We start from the raw sequence: 19,741 nt of genomic DNA on the forward strand, positions 1-19,741 counted from the left end.
CTGTACAGAAATGAAAAAGAGAATTACTTATCTTTCAAGCACAACTTAATAAAAATGCATATGTATTCAAACATTATTAAGACAAAATAGGATATTCAGCATTGCAAATCAAACTATGGCATAACGATTAAAGCAGTGAAAGCCATAAGCAACTTCAGAAAATTAACGGCATTAATTACCATTGTTATATAAAGAATTTATTATCATCATATCTAAGAAATGGCAGTTAATTTGAACATAACCTGTATTTATGTTTGAATTCTCACACAGTGGTATATTTATATTTCAAGTTGTAATTTAGAATCTGGTAAATATTCTAAATGAAATTTTAAAAAAAGATCTCGGGGTACCTAGGTGGTTCAATCCATTAAGCGTCCAACTTTTGATTTTGGCCCAGGTCAAGATCTCACAATTTCAGTTCAAGCCCCCACGGAGCCTGCTTGGGATTCTCCCTCTCTTTGCCCCTCCCTCACTCACACGCTTTCTGTCTCTCTCAAAATAAACTTTGAAAAATATACATTCTAGGGGCACGTGGGTGGCTCAGTTAAGCATCTGACTTGGGCTCAGGTCATGATCTCATGGTTTGTGGGTTCAAGCCCCGCGTCGGGCTCTGTGCTGACAGCTCAGAGCCTGGAGCCTGCTTCAGATTCTGTGTCTTCCTTTCTCTCTGTCCCTCTCCTGCTCGTGCTCTCTTTCAAAAATAAACATTTAAAAAAAATTCTTTTAATATTCTAAAGGAAATAATGGTAATATATTAGCTGACCTCAAATCTCATGAAATTTTACTAACAATTAGCAAATAAAGATAGCTTTAGAAAAAGTATGCCTCTTATAAAACAGGTATGTCCTAAATGACACAAGATGAAAGAGAAGCAAATTAAAGTGGAAATTATATTCAAAATATTTTTCCTTTTGGGGCACCTGGGTGGCTCAGTCGGTTGTGTCCGACTTCACTCAGGTCACGATCTCGCAGTCCATGAGTTCGAGCCCCGCGTCAGGCTCTGGGCTGATGGCTCAGAGCCTGGAGCCTGCTTCAGATTCTGTGTCTCCCTCTCTCTCTGCCCCTCCCTGTTCATGCTCTGTCTCTCTCTGTCTCAAAAATAAATAAAACCATTAAAAAAAATTAATAAAAAAAATATTTTTCCTTTTGATGCCACTGGGGTTACAAAAACAGTAATAATAAAAATCTAATGTTAAGGTCATGATAAATATCAACTTCAGAATATTACGAGGGTGGCTGGGAAGGGAGAGTTAGGAGGTGGATGTACAATCAGGGAGGTCACAAAATGGGCTTTAATTATACAGGTAATGTTTTATCAGGCTGGAGGACAGACTCAATGTTCTCTACATCTTTTTGTATTTGAGAGACTTCATAACCAAATACTTTTTAAATCTGATATTCCGCTTGACATTTCCATTCTTTTTAAAACATAAGCTTTAGGACAAATGGACTATAAATAAAAACTAATCATTAATGTAATGGTTATCCCTTAATAATTAAATTATGCTCTCCCTAACTGCTACTTGACATTCCATTTTGAATATAACTTCTCTCATCTTTCACAATCACAAATAACCCTATATCAAAAACAAAATTTTTGTTTTCAGAATATATAATAGTTCTGATAGATATCTAGAATTCCTGCCATGCAAAGCTGGCATTTAACATTTCAAAAGGCCAATCATTTACATTGACGGCTGCTGAAACCACACTGGGCCCTCAACCCCTACAAGAGCTACAGCATTGAGGAGGAAGTGAGTTCTAATTTAAATCTGAATTATGCTCTCCAGTGAGTTAAACACTCAAGAGCAAAGAATGGTAGTTAAAAACAAAACATGACTTCTAAAACATCTGTTTTCCATTCCATGCAATAAGCTTGCATCCCTTTATCTTCCATGATGGATACTGTCACTAATAAATCAATGCTGCAGTGAACTCAAAGATAAAAAGTTCAACTTTTATCTTGACCATTACAGCTTCAAACAGCAGAGTTAATTTTCAGTGCATGCTACCAAAGCATCAAAGACAATGTAGAGATTAAAAAAGTAGTAACACATTTCTAAGATATGGAAGGTCAGATGTCATATTTGAATGTACATTCTAAAATCAATGAAACTGAAAAGTTTCACAATCAGAAACCAATTCTACACATAGTTCTTGAGACAGCTTCTGATGAAAGAGCTAGTGCTAGGATTCCTCCCTGTAGTTCCCAAGCCTGGCAGTGCATGGCACATGGTAAAAGCTCAAATACAGATTTAAAGAGCCAAGCATAAATAATTTCAGAATTAAGACCAGATTTGTATTCACAAATAACAATTTCTGAAAATAACTTCGGAGTCCCAATTTTTTTAAAAAATGTCTATTCTGAAATATGTTTTAATGTAAATGATGCTTTATTTAGAAAGTGTATCTAAATTTGTATCTGGGTATTTCTAACATAAAACATGAGATATTCACAAACAAATTATGTATATCAGCATTACAAAATCAAACTTTATGTTTTTAAACCAGGGTAGAATTTTCCTATCACAAGCCATTTACCTAAGGGTTGGAAAAAATCCACACTAAGAGTCATCTAAATGAAAATTTATATTGCAAAGATAACAGTGAGGGTTAGATGCTTCATTCAAAATTTAAAATAAATAACACCATATAAGATGCTCAATACGTTAAGCTAAAAAAGACAGGGTGGGGGGAAAGTGTCTATTCATATTATGGCCAGTTAAAATAAGGTTAAAGAAAAAACAGGATAAAAAGGGAGAGAGGTAAAAAGAGAGGGAGAGAGGAGTGGGAAAGAGACAGAGAAAGTATTAAAAAGTAAAGGGAGATTAAAAAAAAAGTCAAATGGGAGGAAAAAAATGTGTGGCCAGGGGGTGTTGGTGCATAGAATGAAGGACCAATAAAAAGGAAACAATAAAGTGGACAGAAAACTCAGATGGAGGAAAAGAACGCCTGGAGTGAATGGACCAAAACTCTCAAGGAAACAGCAACTCAGACACAGAAAGAGAAACATGGGCAAAAGATGGTATGGAGAAGAGGACGGAGGAGAGAATCCCTAAAGAAATGCCAGAGGCACTGTCCCAGGAGGCAGAACTGGTCCTGGGCTCAGCTTTGGGCAGTGGAAGCCACAGCACCTGTTATCACTGCCACCAGCTGTCATTACTGCCTACCCAATGAAATCACGCAGTCCCTGATATTTCCCCAGTCTTCCACATTCTGAGAAATTATTTTAGTTTTTAAATTTATCTTCTTAAAGGGGAAGAGGAGTCATCTTAAAATGACATTCTGAGTGTTTCAAGTGTGAATACAGGGAATGCTCTTTTTTTTTTTTTAATTTAGAGATGTCAGTAAATGTACGGTTATACTCCAAGACTCTGAAAATTCCAAACTAGCTTTATTTATGTAGCAAGCCTATTAAGAAAGTATCGTTCCACTGCTGAGTTTTCCTATTTCATTATTCTGGGCCTGTAGGCTTTTATTTCACTTTGTTTTTTTAACCAAATTCTGGTTGAGGTTTAGTGCAAATAATCAATACTACAAAATAAAACAAGCCGTGGGAAATAGGTTGTGTTTCAACTACCATAGATGTGTTCTCTCTCACCCTCACTTCTCTTGAATTCGTTTCCTAATTCACCCAACTTGAACTTGAAATACTAAATACCCAGTGCTTCAAATTTTCTGGCCGTGGATGTATTGTAATAAAACAGACATCAACTTACGTATGTGCTTTCCTCAAACATATAGCCTCAGAACTTAAAGCACTTACTCCTGCTCAACACCAATGTTTTATCTATGCTACACCACATCATCAAAGAAAAGGAAAACGTCACATGATCTCTTAGGAACCTTTTATAACTGAAGTCACCACTAGTTAGCTATGAGTTAGACTTCTAAATTAGGTAATCTAATTCATGTAGTCACCAAAGGTTAAATCAAATTGAATCTAATGATTTTAACTCTACTTCCTCTCATCCCTTGAGGACAATTTAATTTCAATATACACAAGCTGGAGAAGTGTTTAAAACCACCTACTTTGTTCAAAATGAGAAAATGTGACTTCCGTTTGCAGCACTATCATTTGCCAAGGATTTAACTCATTTAATCATATTAGTTTTGCAGGAAATGGAGGTATAGACAGCAGCATATATGTTGGGGGGTGGTTTATAAGTGTATTTATTTATTTTACACACTGTTTATTACACACGTTTAGGCATTGTCAAGTCTCCCCTTTCTTCTACAACTGAAAGAATGAAATCCTGGGGCACCTGAGCGGCTCAGTCACTTAAGCGTCCAACTCTTGATCTCGGATCAGGTCATGATCTCAGGATTTGTGAGTTCAAGCCCCGCATCAGGCTCTGTGCTGAAAGCAGAGTCTGCTTGGGATCCTCTGCTTGGAATTCATTCATTCTTTCATTCTTTCTTTTTTCTTTCTTTTCTTTCTTTCTTTTCTTTTTCTTTCTTTCTTTCTTTCTTTCTCTCTCTCTCTCTCCCCCTCCTTCCCTCCCCCCTCCCCTGCTCACTCTAATAAACATTAAAAAAAAATTTTTTAAAAGAAGGAAATCCTAATCTCTACACTCAAAAATGTCACCTTGATCTATTTCCAACAAGTACATCTTTCTTAAGACCTGTTCTAATATTTCCAGTTAAAATTTTAGGGTCTTATTGTGTTTAAACACAATACGCATAAATGTCATCTCTTGCTATCTGTCCCAGAGATTTGATGAATTTAAGTCTAGAACTACTACATGTGGACATGTCAGAGGTACAGCATTAATTTATCTAGATTAGCCTTTATCAAAGTTATTAAAAATGTAACCTATTCCATGCATATCATGTGAAGCATTTACCATACATACAATCTCATACCTTGGGAAATACATGAAATTAGATGTCACAGGCCATGACCACAATCTTTTTTAAGTTAAAAATGAAATTCTGGAATACTAGTTATATTAAAAAAAAAAAAGACACTCTATAAAATTACCAGCCAAGTGAATCAAATATTCTCACACATCAAAGAAGAATAGAGTTACCAGGCTGGGCCACATTACAGAGCCGAAAAGGAATGGCAATCACTTATAGTGGACAAAAGGACTACAAGACAGAACTTCTTACACACACCAAGGCAAGGAGACAGCATCCATGTATCCTAAAATAAATAGCTTTGGGTGTTTAGCAAACTGTACTGTGGCAGTATTAATGCTTCACGACCTTCCATAGCTTAATAATTTGAACTTTTAGAAGCATAAACTAAGTTTGACATATGGACAGAAACAGAATGAGAATAGAGATAAAGGGGGAATTCAGTAGTAAAAACCAACATCCATGTGTTCATTTACCTTCTTATTTAGCCAGTGCCAGAGCTTGAGGACAGGGGGTAAGGTAAGAAAGAAAAGATAAGAACAGTGGAATATCATTAGAGAATGCAATAATAGTATGAAAAGAAAAGAAAGTCACCGAGAATATGAGGAGGAAATAATCCCAGACCAAAAACAAACAAAAAAAAGAAAACAAAAAACTAGAAAAATAACTGTAATGCATTAACAAAGCTTTAAAATCAAGTGAATAAAATATTCCTTTAAGATATACAATGACAGAAATAAACACAAGCTTTGTTGGCAATTCAACATTAAAAATACATAAAATAACCTGAATGCTTGTCAGCTTAAACAGTCACACCAAATTCCAAAGATCACAGGAATAATTAAGATTCTTTCGCATATCATGCACCAAAAGGATTTTTAGTCTCTGTATAAATTAATTCACGTTCATATACTATGTGTTCACTGAACTTCTAGCTTTATAGTATTAATTATTTCATCTTTTTTAAACAGTAAAACATTCCAGGGCTCATCTGGAACAGTGAACACCTGGCCATCTAAGATTCTGTTAATATTGGGTATATTTCCTTCCATCTCAATTGCTTAAGCACACATCTTTCTACTTTCTGTAACATCCTTTCTTTCACCTAACAGTCACCTCATCTAAACCTCACAATATTTAGCACTGTAATAACTAATGCTAGTTGGTAAACACAGGATCTAAAAATCACTAAACATAAGATTTACGGCATTATTAGTGATCCAGAAAGTACAAAGGCTAAAAAGCATAATTTCATCAGAGTAAATGTAAATGCTGTTTGCAGAGTTTTGACTAAAAGTACACTCGATGCATGTTTAAAAATACACTTCAAACAATCTCCTATAGAGGAATATTTTTAAAAACACTGTACGATCAATTAAAATTTAACAGAAATATGAAAGAGATGTATTCCCCAAAGCAGCAGCCCATGTATATTATTATACTAAATAAAACATAATTATGGTATCAGTTATAATTAAACAAATATTCAGTTTTGATAGCCATTTGGTAGGTTTTATTATACAAAACCACAAACCCTAGTTTGATTCATTTTACTGTCTCCCTTCCTTTGTAAGAGGAACAAACTGACATACAAATTTGAATAAAAAATGACAAGTTTTCACAAGGCTGCTCCATAGAAAGTACTTTTGATGCCCCTGGAACTTCAGTTGACACAATTGTAGAGTTTTCTTGAGTAAAGGGTTCCAAATACAAGTACCTGGGGTTCTGAAAACAAGATTTAGTGTCTATCCCTTCTGACAGTGCTAAGGCTTTCAAAAATTAACTGAAATAGGAGTCATCCTCTTTAAACAGTTTGAAGGACTGTATCTGTGCTAGTAAGACAAAGCTTCACCCCGATACCAGGAAGATGTGATCAATATGTTAAAATCTGTGAGAAGTCTTTGAGTCTTTCTTATTTAAAAAGTTGAAAAAAGAAACAAATAGGCAAATCACAAAAGTAAAATATTAATAGCCAATAAGCAACCTCATTTTTAATTTTTAAAATTTCAAATTAAAACACTGAAATCCTTCTTTTTCTGAAATAAAAAGGACTTTTTGTTACATTATAATATCTAGTATCGGCAAGAGCTCGGGAAATGGGCATTCTCATAGGTTACACTGGTGGCAAACTTTCTAGAAGACAGAAAGGCAATACAACACGTAAGGAAACATATCCCCCTGCATCTCTGTTGACCCAGGAGACTTTACTACGGGTTTAAAAGATTTATTTCCTTCCACCTCACATGAACTCCAGTTACTATTCTCATCCTTATCTATGCTGGTTTCACCTAACAGTATTTCTCAACCCGAAGTTATGGATGGACCCGCTCAAAGATTTCTGAGCCTCTCTGAGGAAGTCCAACTCACATGGCACAGCACCCACGAAGGCCTCAATTCTGTCTCACCCAACTCTCCAGCCTCACCTCTTCGCATATTCCAGCCATGACTGTTTCCTTGGTGTTCCCTAAGAAGTCATGCTGTGGCCATCTCGACCTGTGCACTGCTCCATCCACCTGTTCTTCTTGCCCTGTCAACCTAATAAACCCCTACTTGCGCTTCAAAATCTGCTATGGCATCACCTCTTCTGCAAAACCTCCCTTCTCCCACTACCTCACCAACAGTGAGTCCTTTCTTGATCAGTATGACCACTGTATCCTGTACATGCGTTCCCCCCTCTCTCACACACACACACACACACACACACACACACACACACACAAATTACAACCACAGCTATCACTTACACAAAGCTTACTGTATACCGGGCGCTGATCTAGGAACACACTTAACCCTCACAGCCATTCCATGAGGTGCATTCTATTGTATTTATTGTATCAATAAGGAAACCAAGCCACAGAAAGGTTAAGAAACTCATTCAAGGTCACATAGCTAGTGAGTAGAATAACCGGGATCTGAAACCAGTGTGGAATCAGGGTCCATGCTCTCAACCACTGCCTCCGAATTTTAATGGATTGCTGTCTCTCCACTAAACAGGGCTGCTGCACCCAGTTTTCTGTGATTCACTAAATTTTCCTGAGGACTTATTAGTACATTATTTGACCTGTGGGAATTACCCCAGAAATACTCACTGCACTGAGGAGGCATTACCTGGCAATATAATTTTAGGCAAGTCACTTAGTCCCTCTAAATTTCAATTTGGTCCTTATAAAATGAGGGAGTTGAACAAGATGTTCTAGAACATCCTTTTCTCCCACTTTTAAGAGGGAAAACTACTTACATAATACTTAAACTAAATCTATCCTATACTTACATAAGGCGTAATTCTCAACTTTAAATCTCATCACAGATTTAGATGTTAAATGTGTTATCAACAATCCCAGTATGAACACCAAATACCAGGAAATGGAGTATGTGTATTATAAACTCCATCAAAACAGCCCAAGGTCTTAAAATACAATACCTTGCTATCAACTTTTAACAAGAATTTTCCAAGCCCAATAACCGGCCATGGTGCGAGAGCCTCCTGCCGCTCCTTGAGGAAGTGCTCAGCCACCTGCCACCACACGCGGCAGCGTTTCGCCAGGAAGTCCACGACTCCAAAGTGAATGACAAGCTTTTTGAGGATCCAGACTATAACGAAGAAAAGCATACAAAGCCAAAATCAGAACATGAGAAAGGTCCTTTCTCATACAAAGAACATACAAAGTCAGAACATGAGAAGGTCCTTTAATTTCACGTGACCTTTCAAAAAACAGTGAAACTAATATTAAATAAAGACCAATTAAGGGGAAAAAAAGGCAAGGGGGAGAGATAAAAGTTCATGGTATTCCAAACAGACAGAATTAGGGACAATAACTTTTCATACAAGCCTCATCTGCCCATACATTACCTTCGTGGTGAAATCTGAATCTTTGAAGGAGCCATGGATTCTTTCATAGCCCGTATAAACGTAAAACACTGATCATGAAGATTTAGGGGACTACAATCTTGGCCCCTTGCCCCTCACCCTTCTTGGGTAAAGAATACTAACCCCTGACATGTCCTAATTTCCTTAGCTATTATCACTGCTCTTGCCAAATGTGATTCTTTTCCTTGGATGTTTAATGTTTAGTGACCCGAAGGGTAAAAGGTATTCCATTCGCATCATGATTTTACACCAGTGTGCTGTACTCCGATTTCTCTACCTGATGCTGCTCTGTACATCTGCATCTCTTAGCAGAGTTCACCGGAGAAGCAGAGTGGGCTTAAGCAGGGCTGTTACAAGTGGCCCCCAGGCTGTGCACCGCACAACTTCTGCACAGACCACTCACAGAGCACAGTATGAAGGTACCCCTCCACTCTGGGCAGCAAGGGGGCCCTGCAAGCAGACGTTAAGCTTCCTGTTAAAAGCCAACTAAGAAAGTGGTGGGGCCAGAAGGAAGAGCTACTCATCTGTGGGGGGCAGGGGCCTTGAAGTCTGGACTCTGGATAATTGATCTCAACTACTATAATTTCCCTAACTCCAGAGATTTCTGTCTCCTTAGCCCTGGCCTTGCAATCTAATGATTCACAGTTTACTCTTTTGAACCATGAGCTCAGTGTTACATACCAGTTCAACAACTTCATCATTAACATTTTTAAATCTCTAAAGAAGTCCTAGGAAAGCTCCTAGGGCTCTAGAATAAGCCCAGAGTAATTATAGGCTGTGGAAAATGTTCTGGGGGCCACCTGCTTACAGCCTGCTCTCTCAAGGACATGTCAAATTCCTATAATGGCCTGAAGGTTAAGAAATGACTGGGACAAATGGAACTCCTACTAACAAATTTTAAAGAAAAGGGGTTCCAACAGCACCTGATACCATTTGGCAGCATAAAATAAATCATCTGGCAAAACCAAAAAAGTATGGAGCAATCCAGAAGAGCAATTTAAACGATTCCACTAAGCTTTTCTATGAATTCCTTAATAGAAACCATGGCTATAGTACATACCCTGTGGCTTGCTTAATGACAACTGTGTCTTACTCCAACTGCCAAACAGAAGTTCTGTTTGAGGATGCAAGAAGCAGAAACAAACTTCAACCTCTTATATTCTATGTTCCCTAAGGAAAGGCACTAAATAGTGTTCTGGTCATAACAAATCTTTAATAAAAGGGGTGGGGGCGGGGGGGGGCAGTGCCTGGGTGGCTCAGTCAGTTAAGCATCTGACTCTTGGTTTCGGCTCAGGTCATGATCTCACACTTCATGGGTTCAAGCCCCACATCAGGCTCCCCATTGATAGCACACAGTCTGCTTGGGATTCTCTCTCTCCCTTTCTCTCTGCCCCTCCCCTGCTTGCAACTCTCTCTCAAAATAAATAAATAAACTTAAAAAAAATAAAAATAAAATAAAAAATAAAATTTTAAAAACTGTCCAAGTTAATGAGAATAATAAGTTTTAAAACTAATGATCTAGAAGGCAAATGGTCCAATGAGTTTAGATTTTTAAACTGCGGTGGAAAACAGGCTTCCAAAAATCAAATTTTATTTAAATCAATAGTGAAAAACTTTGATAAAGGATAAAGAACTAATCAAATGTAGGAGGTATCTGGATGTCAGGTTCCTAAGCATCAATTCAGGACTTAATAAACTTGGCCAAGCTTCTGACTGTGGTAAGAGGTAAGCCCAAACAATCAAGAAGGTACAAAATAAACAAACTCTTCAATAATGCACCTGAGTCACTTACTTTTCCAGTCTTAGAAGATGCCTTTAAATATACAATTGTTTTAGTTTTAAAAGAGGGTAGCATTATCTCAAACACTAAAATCCAAAAGTTAGGGGCGCCTGGATGGCTCAGTCGGTTGAGCGTCCGACTTCAGCTCAGGTCATGATCTCACGGTTGGTGAGTTCCAGCCCCACACTGGGCTCGCTGCTGTCAGCACAGAGCCTGCTTGGGAGCCTCCGTCCCCTTCTCTCTGCCCCTCCCCCACTCACTCACTCTCTCAAAAATAAATAAACGTTTACAAAAATAAAAATAAGATAAATAAATCAAATAAAATCCCAAAGTTAAAGAAAAAAGGTCTTCGGAGACAAGACCCTAAGCGAGCAACTACCTGCGACAGGCACCGGCAGCAACTGTACAATCCACAGGTTCAACCAGAGCTGGACACCAACGATGGCCCACACGAGCGACACGAAGTAGATGTCACTGGTTTTCTTCTTCCTGAGAAATGTTCCCATTTCAGCCCTCTGTCTACCCAGAGTAGGGGAGGGGGAAGAAGGTGAAGGAGATGAGGACAGTGGTGCGGGGGGTTCTCCTGTGTCCATGGTTTCTGAGGAGGAGGAAGAAAGTTACCACCATATTAGTCCACATTAGTTGACAGTCCCACGGAGCAACTTGCTAAGCTACTCTGTTTCAAGCCTGCAAATGGCCTCTGATAGTGTGATCAAAGTGGGTTAAAGAAGAAAAAGAATCTGGACGTGCCTGCATGTGCACTGAAAAGTGTGTGGAGAGTTACACTACTGACCATATTTAAATCTAGGGAAATTAAGTTTGTTAGGGGGTGGGGCTGGGGATGGGGAATTTTTTACTCTTTATACACTTCACGCTGTTCAAGGTTTAATGTCGTCTATTTCATGTATTCATCTATGAATCATTTAAATGCAAAACTAAGGAAAAACATGACAAAATAGCTAAAAATTATAATTAGCCCATGGAAACTACTTCAACTGTATAAAGCAACAAATATTAACATACCGAACGAAGTCCTACATTTAAAAACTTCTCTTTTAACATAATTTTATTAGATCTATAATATTTCTGACGCAACATGGCTTTTCAGTGTCATTCGACTAAAATGGAGCCAACTGCTCTTACAAGAAGAACCCAGGGCTTTGAAACATGTCTTTCTCTCAGAATGAGAAATAAAACAGTGACAGATTGCTGGGGGTGAGGATTCAAGTAATGGTGATCACACTGAATTATTTCACATAAGGCACTGTTTTCTAACAAAGCAACTATTAAGTTACATTTTACCATAGGGTTATATTTTTCTGTTTCCTAGTTTTACCAAAATATACCACATGCCTCAGAAATCATAGAACTCTTAAAGCAATATTACTCAGTATATGCCATGATGATGGAAATTATAAAGACCCTACAATTTGCATTTTGCCTTCCAGAAAAAAAAGTTAATGACAAAAGTAGACTGTTTGGAGCACCTAGATGGCTCAGTTGGTTAAGCATTGGACTCCTGATTTGGTCATGATCTCATAGTTCATGAGTTTGAGCCCCACATCGGGCTCTATGCTGATGGCGCAGAGCCTACTTAGGATTCTCTCTCCCCCTCTCTCTCGGTGTCCCTCCCCCACATGCTCATGTGCACTCTCTTAAAATAATAAACATTAAAAAAGTAGATATTTCATAAAGTCTAGAAAATAGAGGAAAGAAACAAGAACACTCATAACCCCAACCCCCTATTTGTCCCAGTCTTTACATAGTTGTATGTAGTTATACCACATTCCACTTACCCTTTCACACTTTCTTCCTTCAGTTGAATGTCACTTCTAGGGGAGCTAAGACCTTGTCTGTCTTGTTTTCCCTCTGCTGAACAGCACATAGGATAGTACCTGATGCTCACTAAATAGTGGACACTCACTAAATAATGCTCAAAGACAGCCTTCCCTGTGATTTCATAAAGTTCATAAGAAACTACAGAGTAGCACTCTGATGGTTATATCATAATCTTCTTAGTGTTTCTTATAATGTTCAATGTTTATCTGTGAGTAAACTGTTACTACTGATATACTAGCATTGTGGTAAGTCAGCCCATCTTATCAGAGGTAACATTCTATCCTGAGGTTTGGGGCTAAAGCCCAAGCTAGTTATAATACGCTTCTGTTTGACTTTGCTCTTTGAGAATCTTTCTAATCTGGAAACTTCATGCTGGTAAGTGTGGTAGATACTCAGAAGAATAATAAGTCCCTAACCAAAACATTATCCCCTCTTCATTTTGGAAACATAACTCAATGTGCAATAAAAATATGTTTTCCTGCTACCCCAAATGCTTTTTTCTTAGCTGATCTCTCCTTTTAAGACTTTTCTAAAGTCCGCTCTTCAGGAAGAGCTCACCAAAAATATTCCTTAACTCCAAAGCCCCTAGCACTAATAAACTTCTTGGCACAGAGATGGCCTTTTACATTTCTGAACTCTGTGGGAGTACAGTATGACTTTAAAGCTGATATAAATCTACCAGCTGATCTTGCAGGAGCATGGTATCCAGAATAAGCAGACAGGTTGGTTTCAGGGGAAACAGTCAATGTATTAGCAGCACAAGACACGCAAAGCAAACTTTGAGAAGCAAGAAATGCCAGAGAAATGGGAGAACTGTAAGACAGAAAATAAAAACCAAAAGAAAAAGTTGGATCAACAACGAAAGCAATGTAAAGAGTTAGAACAAAACCAGAACAATGGAGAACGGATGGCTACAGAAATGGAAAATAAGGACAGGATTAAGTGCAGAAAATAATGGAAAACGTAGAAGAGGCACAGAGAAAAGGGAAATAATATGAAGGGAAAGTGAGAAGGAGTAACAAAAGAAAAATTAAAAGAAAAGCATTTTTCTTAAAAAAAGGGAAAAGATGAAGATTCAAGAAAAGAAACAAAAAAGGTAAAATTAAAAGCATGAAAAAAGTGATATGTGAGAACAAAGATGAAAGGAGGAAAAAGTATAAAAATAGAAATCAGAGGAAAATGAAGGACTAGTAAATAGCATTCTGTGATGCTCATGTCCTTAAGTTTATACTTTATGTGTATATGTCAATTTCCAGAATTGTATTTGAAAACATCCCTTCAGTCACCTGCAGGCTGGTCGGAGGGCTGGTCATCGGCACTTGATTCATACCCTGTGATGGAGATGGCCAAGGTTGCCAGAGTAGAAGCTGCCATGGAGATAACCTGCCCTGGTAACTCCGCTCCTGTAAAACAAGCACGTGTTTGCAAAACTTTCTAAAACCAAGTGGGAAATAACTGCTACAAACTGAAACATAGTACTAAATTTTCAAAAGCAATACAACAAAATGGTTATTATTGACCCACTGGACCAGGGGTTCTTCACCAAGGGAGAATGCTTTAGAATCAACAGGAAAGTCTGCTAAACATTTGGTTCCTGGACTCTGCTTATCAGTCACTGGTGCATGCAGCTGAGAGTGGATATATAAACGTGGAGTCCCGCTCTCTTACTTTTTAACTTCACAATCTGAATGCACATTGAAAAACACTGCCACACCAAGTCTGTGAGCTTCCTGAATGCAGACTGTGACTGTCTTACTCTCCTTTGTATCACTAGCTCCTAATACGGTATGAAACAGCCAACACTCAGTGCTCTTGATAACTGCATTCCATGAATGCATAGGCAAACGTCTGGGTACTATGCAAAATCATATAGCTCTATAAAGTACATAATTCAATACAGGCAAAATCCACCACTGAAAATCTAAAATAATCTTATTACTCTGTTTCATTTTATATGTTCCCATGTTAAATTCCTAATACATAGTACACCAAGCTTAATCATTTGCACTAAAGTCAAATAAAACATTTACTGGCCAATGAGGTCTGTCTGTCAACTGTCAGTCTTTAATCTACTATGGCACACAACAGATGAGCTCATACAATACCAGGTTCTAGCATGTTCTCCTCCTCCTAGAGACTAGAAAGCTATTGTATTTCTTAGACTCCCTTGCAGCTAAGGTCCCATGTGAAATGCAGTTTCCACCAATAAGGCACACCTATCAAGACCCAGAAGACCAAAGTGAGACTCACTGGAATTTGGACGCTCTCAAGTCAAACAGTCATGCAGGCATATGGTTTTTCTGTCAAAACTTAGCAGAAGTCTAAAAGCAATGCTACCTGATCTTAACTTTGCGGCAGGTAGCAGCAGCCATGGGACTTCTACTCAAATAGTCCTTTGGTGTCACTGAGCACTTTTCCTGTTTGCAATGCTTCTGCCTGTGACACATCTAAGTTTGTTTAACTGTCTGGTCTTCCCCGAAATTCTATATGTAAAAATGCTATATGCTAATCAACACCTCTTTCCATTTAGACTAGCTAGTGCAGATTCTGTTGTCTACAACTAAGAATACTAACACTCACCAAATCATACACCCACACTCACGGAGATGGGACCTTACTCTGGGTAGGTCAATACACAGTGTGACAGCACAGAATTCTGCCAAGCCAGTGAAAACAGCCATGGCCATTCAGAAAACTCCAAATGAGCTCCACCTACTTAGCAAATCCCAGGCTGGCCATCTCCCAGAGACAAGTAGGCCAGGCCCTAAGATGGCTCTTTGGTGGACTGAACCATGAGGATCAAGAGCATTCGCCTTACTCAACCATACCCTATCCTTCCTCTGATAAATGTCTCTGTGATCTGACAAGAGGTTTATCTTCAGACGATCAAAGAGCAAGTCAAACTCCTGATCTAGGAAGAGAACAAGATATCTGGATTGGGACTTATTCCCCTGGCCTAAGGATCTAAATTGTTTCTTAGATACCAAGAAGGGAACAAAGAGGGAAAGACAGCATCTTTCATGTCTTACACATTCTCACTATTCACTGAATTGGATGCTGAGGATAAAGACACGGACCCTGCCCCTGTGGAGCCTGGTGGAAGAGACACATAGGGATTGAAGATCCACATGGAAAAAAAAAATTCTTACCACAGTTGGGGATAATTTGTTAATTCACCTTACCAAAAAAAAAAACGCACACAAATGTGAATGTACACCAACTATAATGACTGCTGTAAAGGAAACACACTAGCTATTTTATGAACTCCTAGTGGAAGAAATCTTAGTCTGGAGAATCAGGAACATCTTCTCTTTAAGAAATAAAAACAATGATATACAAAGGATGAGAAGGAATTGATCAAAGGAATGTAAATAATATTTGGGGAGAAGAAGTGAGTAGGAAGGCCACTGAGTGAAGACACTGGCATGTTAAAGACAGTGTAAGAAGGTCAGTGTGTCTGGAACACAGACAGCTAGTGGGAAAGTGGTATTGAGTAAACAAGGCTGGACGTGTTGAGCCAGATGATCCAAGTCATAGAAGACCATAGGAAGTACTTTAGTCTTTATTCTAAAAGGTGTAGGAAAGTACTGAGGAGTTTTAAACAGGAAATGATCATGTTTTTACTGAAATTTAATTGAGATACTTACAGCTTTACATGCAGTTATAAGAAATAATAGAGAGAGACCCTGTGTACCCTTTATCCAGTTTCCCCCAATGGTAACATCTTGCAAAACCGTAGTACAATATCACAGTAAAGATATCGGCATGGATACAAGATACAGAACAGTGTCATCAGTGCAAGGATCTCTCATGTTGCCCTTTCATAACCACACTCACCTTCCCAGTCCATAAATAAATGATCAGCTTTGAAATATAAAAAGAATCATTTTTGCTGTTTGGTCAAGAGCAAATTGGGAGGGACCAAGAGTGGGTACAGGGAGAGAAGTTACTGCAACACTGCAGGCAAGACATGATGACAGCATGCTCTGCAGCAGTTTAAAGGGGAGATGTTGGAAAAGTGGCTGCATTTAAGACATGGAGTGGTCAAAGTGGACCAGACTTGATGATGAACCCATAAAGGTAATGAAGGAGATGACGTGTCAAAGATAACAACCCCCAAGTTTCCAGATTATGGTTAGATAGATAACCATAGGGAAATACCATGTCAACAACCAGGGAGGGGAAATGGAGGAAAATTTTGGACATTTTAGGTATTTTTTTTAGAATTCTACATAGAAGTTTCAAAAATAAACTGATTACACCAGAGACAAGTCAGGATTTAACTTCTTGTGCAGCTAGGAGAGATTTCTCAGGCTCCACTCAAGAGCAAAGGAAGGGAATACATGATTAATAGCCTGGGACAGCAGAGTAGAGAAAGAAAAGAAAAATGCTTCCAGTAAAATTTTAAAAAGCGAAGTTTTCTTTCTTACATAAGATTAAAGACTACTCTGGAAAACAGTATGGAGGTTCCTCAAACAATTAAAAACAGAACAACCCTATGACCCAGCAATTGCACTACGAGGTATTTATCCAAGGGATACAGGTATGCTGTTTCAAAGAGGCACATGCACCCCAGTGTTTATAGCAGCACTATCAACAATAGCCAAAGTATGGAAAGAGCCCAAATGTCCATCGACGGATGAATGGATAAAGATGTGGTACATATATATAATGGAGTATTACTCGGCAATCAAAAAGAATGAAATCTTGCCATTTGCAACTACGTGGATGGAACTAGAGGGTATTATGCTAAGTGAAATTAGTCAAAGAAAGACAAATATCATATGACTTCACTCATATGAGGACTTTAAGACACAGATGAACATAAGGGAAGGGAAGCAAAAGTAATATAAAAACAAGGAGGGGGACAAAACATAAGAGACTAAACATAGAGAACAGAGGGTTACTGGAGGGATTGTGGGAGGGGGGATGGGCTAAAAGGGTAAGGGGTTTACTGTTGAAAAAAAAAAATTAAAGACTAGTCAAGGGTCCTAAATTACTAAACCTACCTCTTCACAAATTATTTAATGAAGTAGTGACTCATCTTTGAGAGAGCCTGAAAAATAAGTCCTTTGTTTTAAGTAGCTCCAAAGTAACAATTTTATAGATCCTCAAATATGGATTCTCAGTTTGGCTGTAGTTTGACTTACATTTCTAAACCCCCGTTAAGTCCTCATTCACTAAACAGGTGACTAGGCTACATGCTAAGAGACTGAGACCCAAGCCCCAACCTCAGTCTAATATTTAGTCTACCAGTTATGATTCAGTATAAAAGCTAATGTAAAGACAAGTGTAGCATATTTGGGGAGCACAGAAGATGGCAACCTAATCCATGCTTGGGAGGTCAGGGAAGGGTCTCCAAAGATGCTACTTAACAGGAATGGTAAAAGATGCCACCCTTTAAATCCATTTAAATATGTTAGCCACTGGGTGGTTCAGATGGTTAAGTGTCTGACTCTTAATTTCAGCTCAGGTCATAATCTTACAGTTCATGGGTTCAAGCCCCGCATCAGGCTCTGCACTGACAGTGAGGAGCCTGCTTGAGATTCTCTCTCTCTCCCTCCCTCTCTGCCCCGCTCGTGCTCTCTCTCACGCGCGTGTGCTCTCTCTCTCTCTCTCAAAAATAAACAAACATTAAAAAAAAAAATATGTTAGCCATATTAAAACAAAACAAAACAGAACCAGTCTATCTTGGAGGGGAAAAAGAGGTTTATGTCTTAGAGGGCAGCAGGAGAAAAATTTTTCAGAAAGACAAAAAAGCAAGTGTAAAAGCACAAAGGCAAGAAAAAAACACCAAGTGCTGTTCAAAGAACTCTTAAGAAGTCTGATAAGGCCAGGACATAAGGTACAATGAGAAGATCGGAGAGATACCAGGATGCAGAGGGAGAACGGAGGGTCTCATGTTTACTCTGCACAGAGGCAGCACGATCAGTACAACTCAGTGTTTGGGAGCACAGGTAAGGAAACAAGACTGCTCACATTCAAATCCCAGATCTACTCCTTACTAGCTAGATGACCATTGGCGAGTTACTTAAAATCCAGGTGCCTCGGGGCGCCTGGATGGCTCAGTCAGTTGAGCATCCGACTTCAGCTCAGGTCATGATCTCACAGTCTGTGAGTTCGAGCCCCATATCGAGCTCTGTGCTGATGGCTCAGAGCCTGGAGCCTGCTTCCGATTCTGTGTCTCCCTCTCTCTCTGCCCCTTCCCTGCTCATGCTCTGTCTCTCTCTGTCTCAAAAATAAATAAAAACATTAAGAAAAAAAATTAAAAAAAAAAAAATCCAGGTGCCTCAGTCCCCTCATGTATGAAATGGGGCTTCTCTAAATTCTGATTTCATATGAGAATTAAGTGAAACAGTACATATGAAATATTCAGAACAATACCTCGTATGCAAGACTCACTCAGTAAATGTTAGCTATCACCACCACCTATTTCAAAGCCTTTGGCTTTGGCAGAATAAACTATAAGCATAAGCCACTAACACTTGTGCAGTATTCGTCTGTGCCTCTCATCCCCTCTCTACTTCATATTATGGCCATTTCCCTAAACGTCTTATGCTCCTAGCACACATCTTCAGATATTTACGCAAAATATAGGCACTGAAAGACTTGAGGAAAAGTTAAGGCCAATAAATTAAACCCTCACACCTTAAAGACCCTGTCTCCAACTTGCTGATATCACTAAAACAATGCAGGAAATATTCAGTGAACCATAGCTAAACCAATGAAAACTATGCAGCATTATCCTAGTTAATACACAAACTAATTTGGCAAATTTTTAGAGGGCCTGAAACTTGACAAAGGAATGAAGGGAGTAGCAAGCAGGAAAAATCCAAAAAGCGTATTTGAAAGTTATTGATGTAAGATTTGGCAACTGCTCTTACTTATCAAACAGGCACTTCAATGACTTCTGTCTTAGTGATATCCTCCTGAGCTTCAAAAACCCCAAGGGTTCTGGCAGAAATGATAAACCAAATGCAAGAACGCCAGGACTGAGAATCTAGGCAAAGTCATGGTATTGGAAAAAACCCCAGCTAAAAATAGGCATACAGACAAGGGAACATAATCTTGGGACCGAAGAACTGTAACCTAAAAAAGGAAAGAACATCCAAGGTTTCAAGTGTCCATCTACCCAGGGACAGGGCCAGCATCAAGGGAGGCCCAAATAACAGGGATCTACACAAGTCCAAACAAGCAGGCCGCCAACAGCCTAGCACTAGGGGACAGAAACTCACGGTCTGGCACAGTAGAAACAGATCACATGTTCTGACAGATTAACAGATCTGTTAATACGGCTAACTCAACAATAGGCAGAATAACGTTTTCAATAAACAGAGGATAATTCGTTTTGAAAATGCTCTAAATAAGGAGATACTCAATCTACTTAGTTC

General features: G+C 38.7%; 1 protein-coding gene across 4 annotated transcripts in view; it reads right to left on the minus strand.

Annotated features, from left to right (window-relative positions):
* Window positions 1-19,741, minus strand: part of TMEM245 (transmembrane protein 245) — a 100,921-nt gene that overhangs the window by 61,384 nt on the left and 19,796 nt on the right. For 2 of the 4 annotated variants that reach the window (XM_019454268.2, XM_019454266.2), the window contains exons 4-7: window positions 13,637-13,753; window positions 10,891-11,109; window positions 8,285-8,454; window positions 5,340-5,363 (exon numbers count right to left, since the gene is read on the minus strand). In XM_019454268.2, coding sequence (XP_019309813.1) covers window positions 5,340-5,363; window positions 8,285-8,454; window positions 10,891-11,109; window positions 13,637-13,753 — 530 coding nt within the window. The remainder of the gene's footprint in view (window positions 1-5,339; window positions 5,364-8,284; window positions 8,455-10,890; window positions 11,110-13,636; window positions 13,754-19,741) is intronic. The other 2 variants (XM_019454269.2, XM_019454267.2) reach the window with 2 other exon arrangements.

The sequence above is a fragment of the Panthera pardus genome, unplaced genomic scaffold (assembly GCF_024362965.1).
Source record: "Panthera pardus isolate Hobbes unplaced genomic scaffold, ASM2436296v1 HiC_scaffold_20, whole genome shotgun sequence".
In the NCBI taxonomy this organism is placed as follows: domain Eukaryota; kingdom Metazoa; phylum Chordata; class Mammalia; order Carnivora; family Felidae; genus Panthera; species Panthera pardus.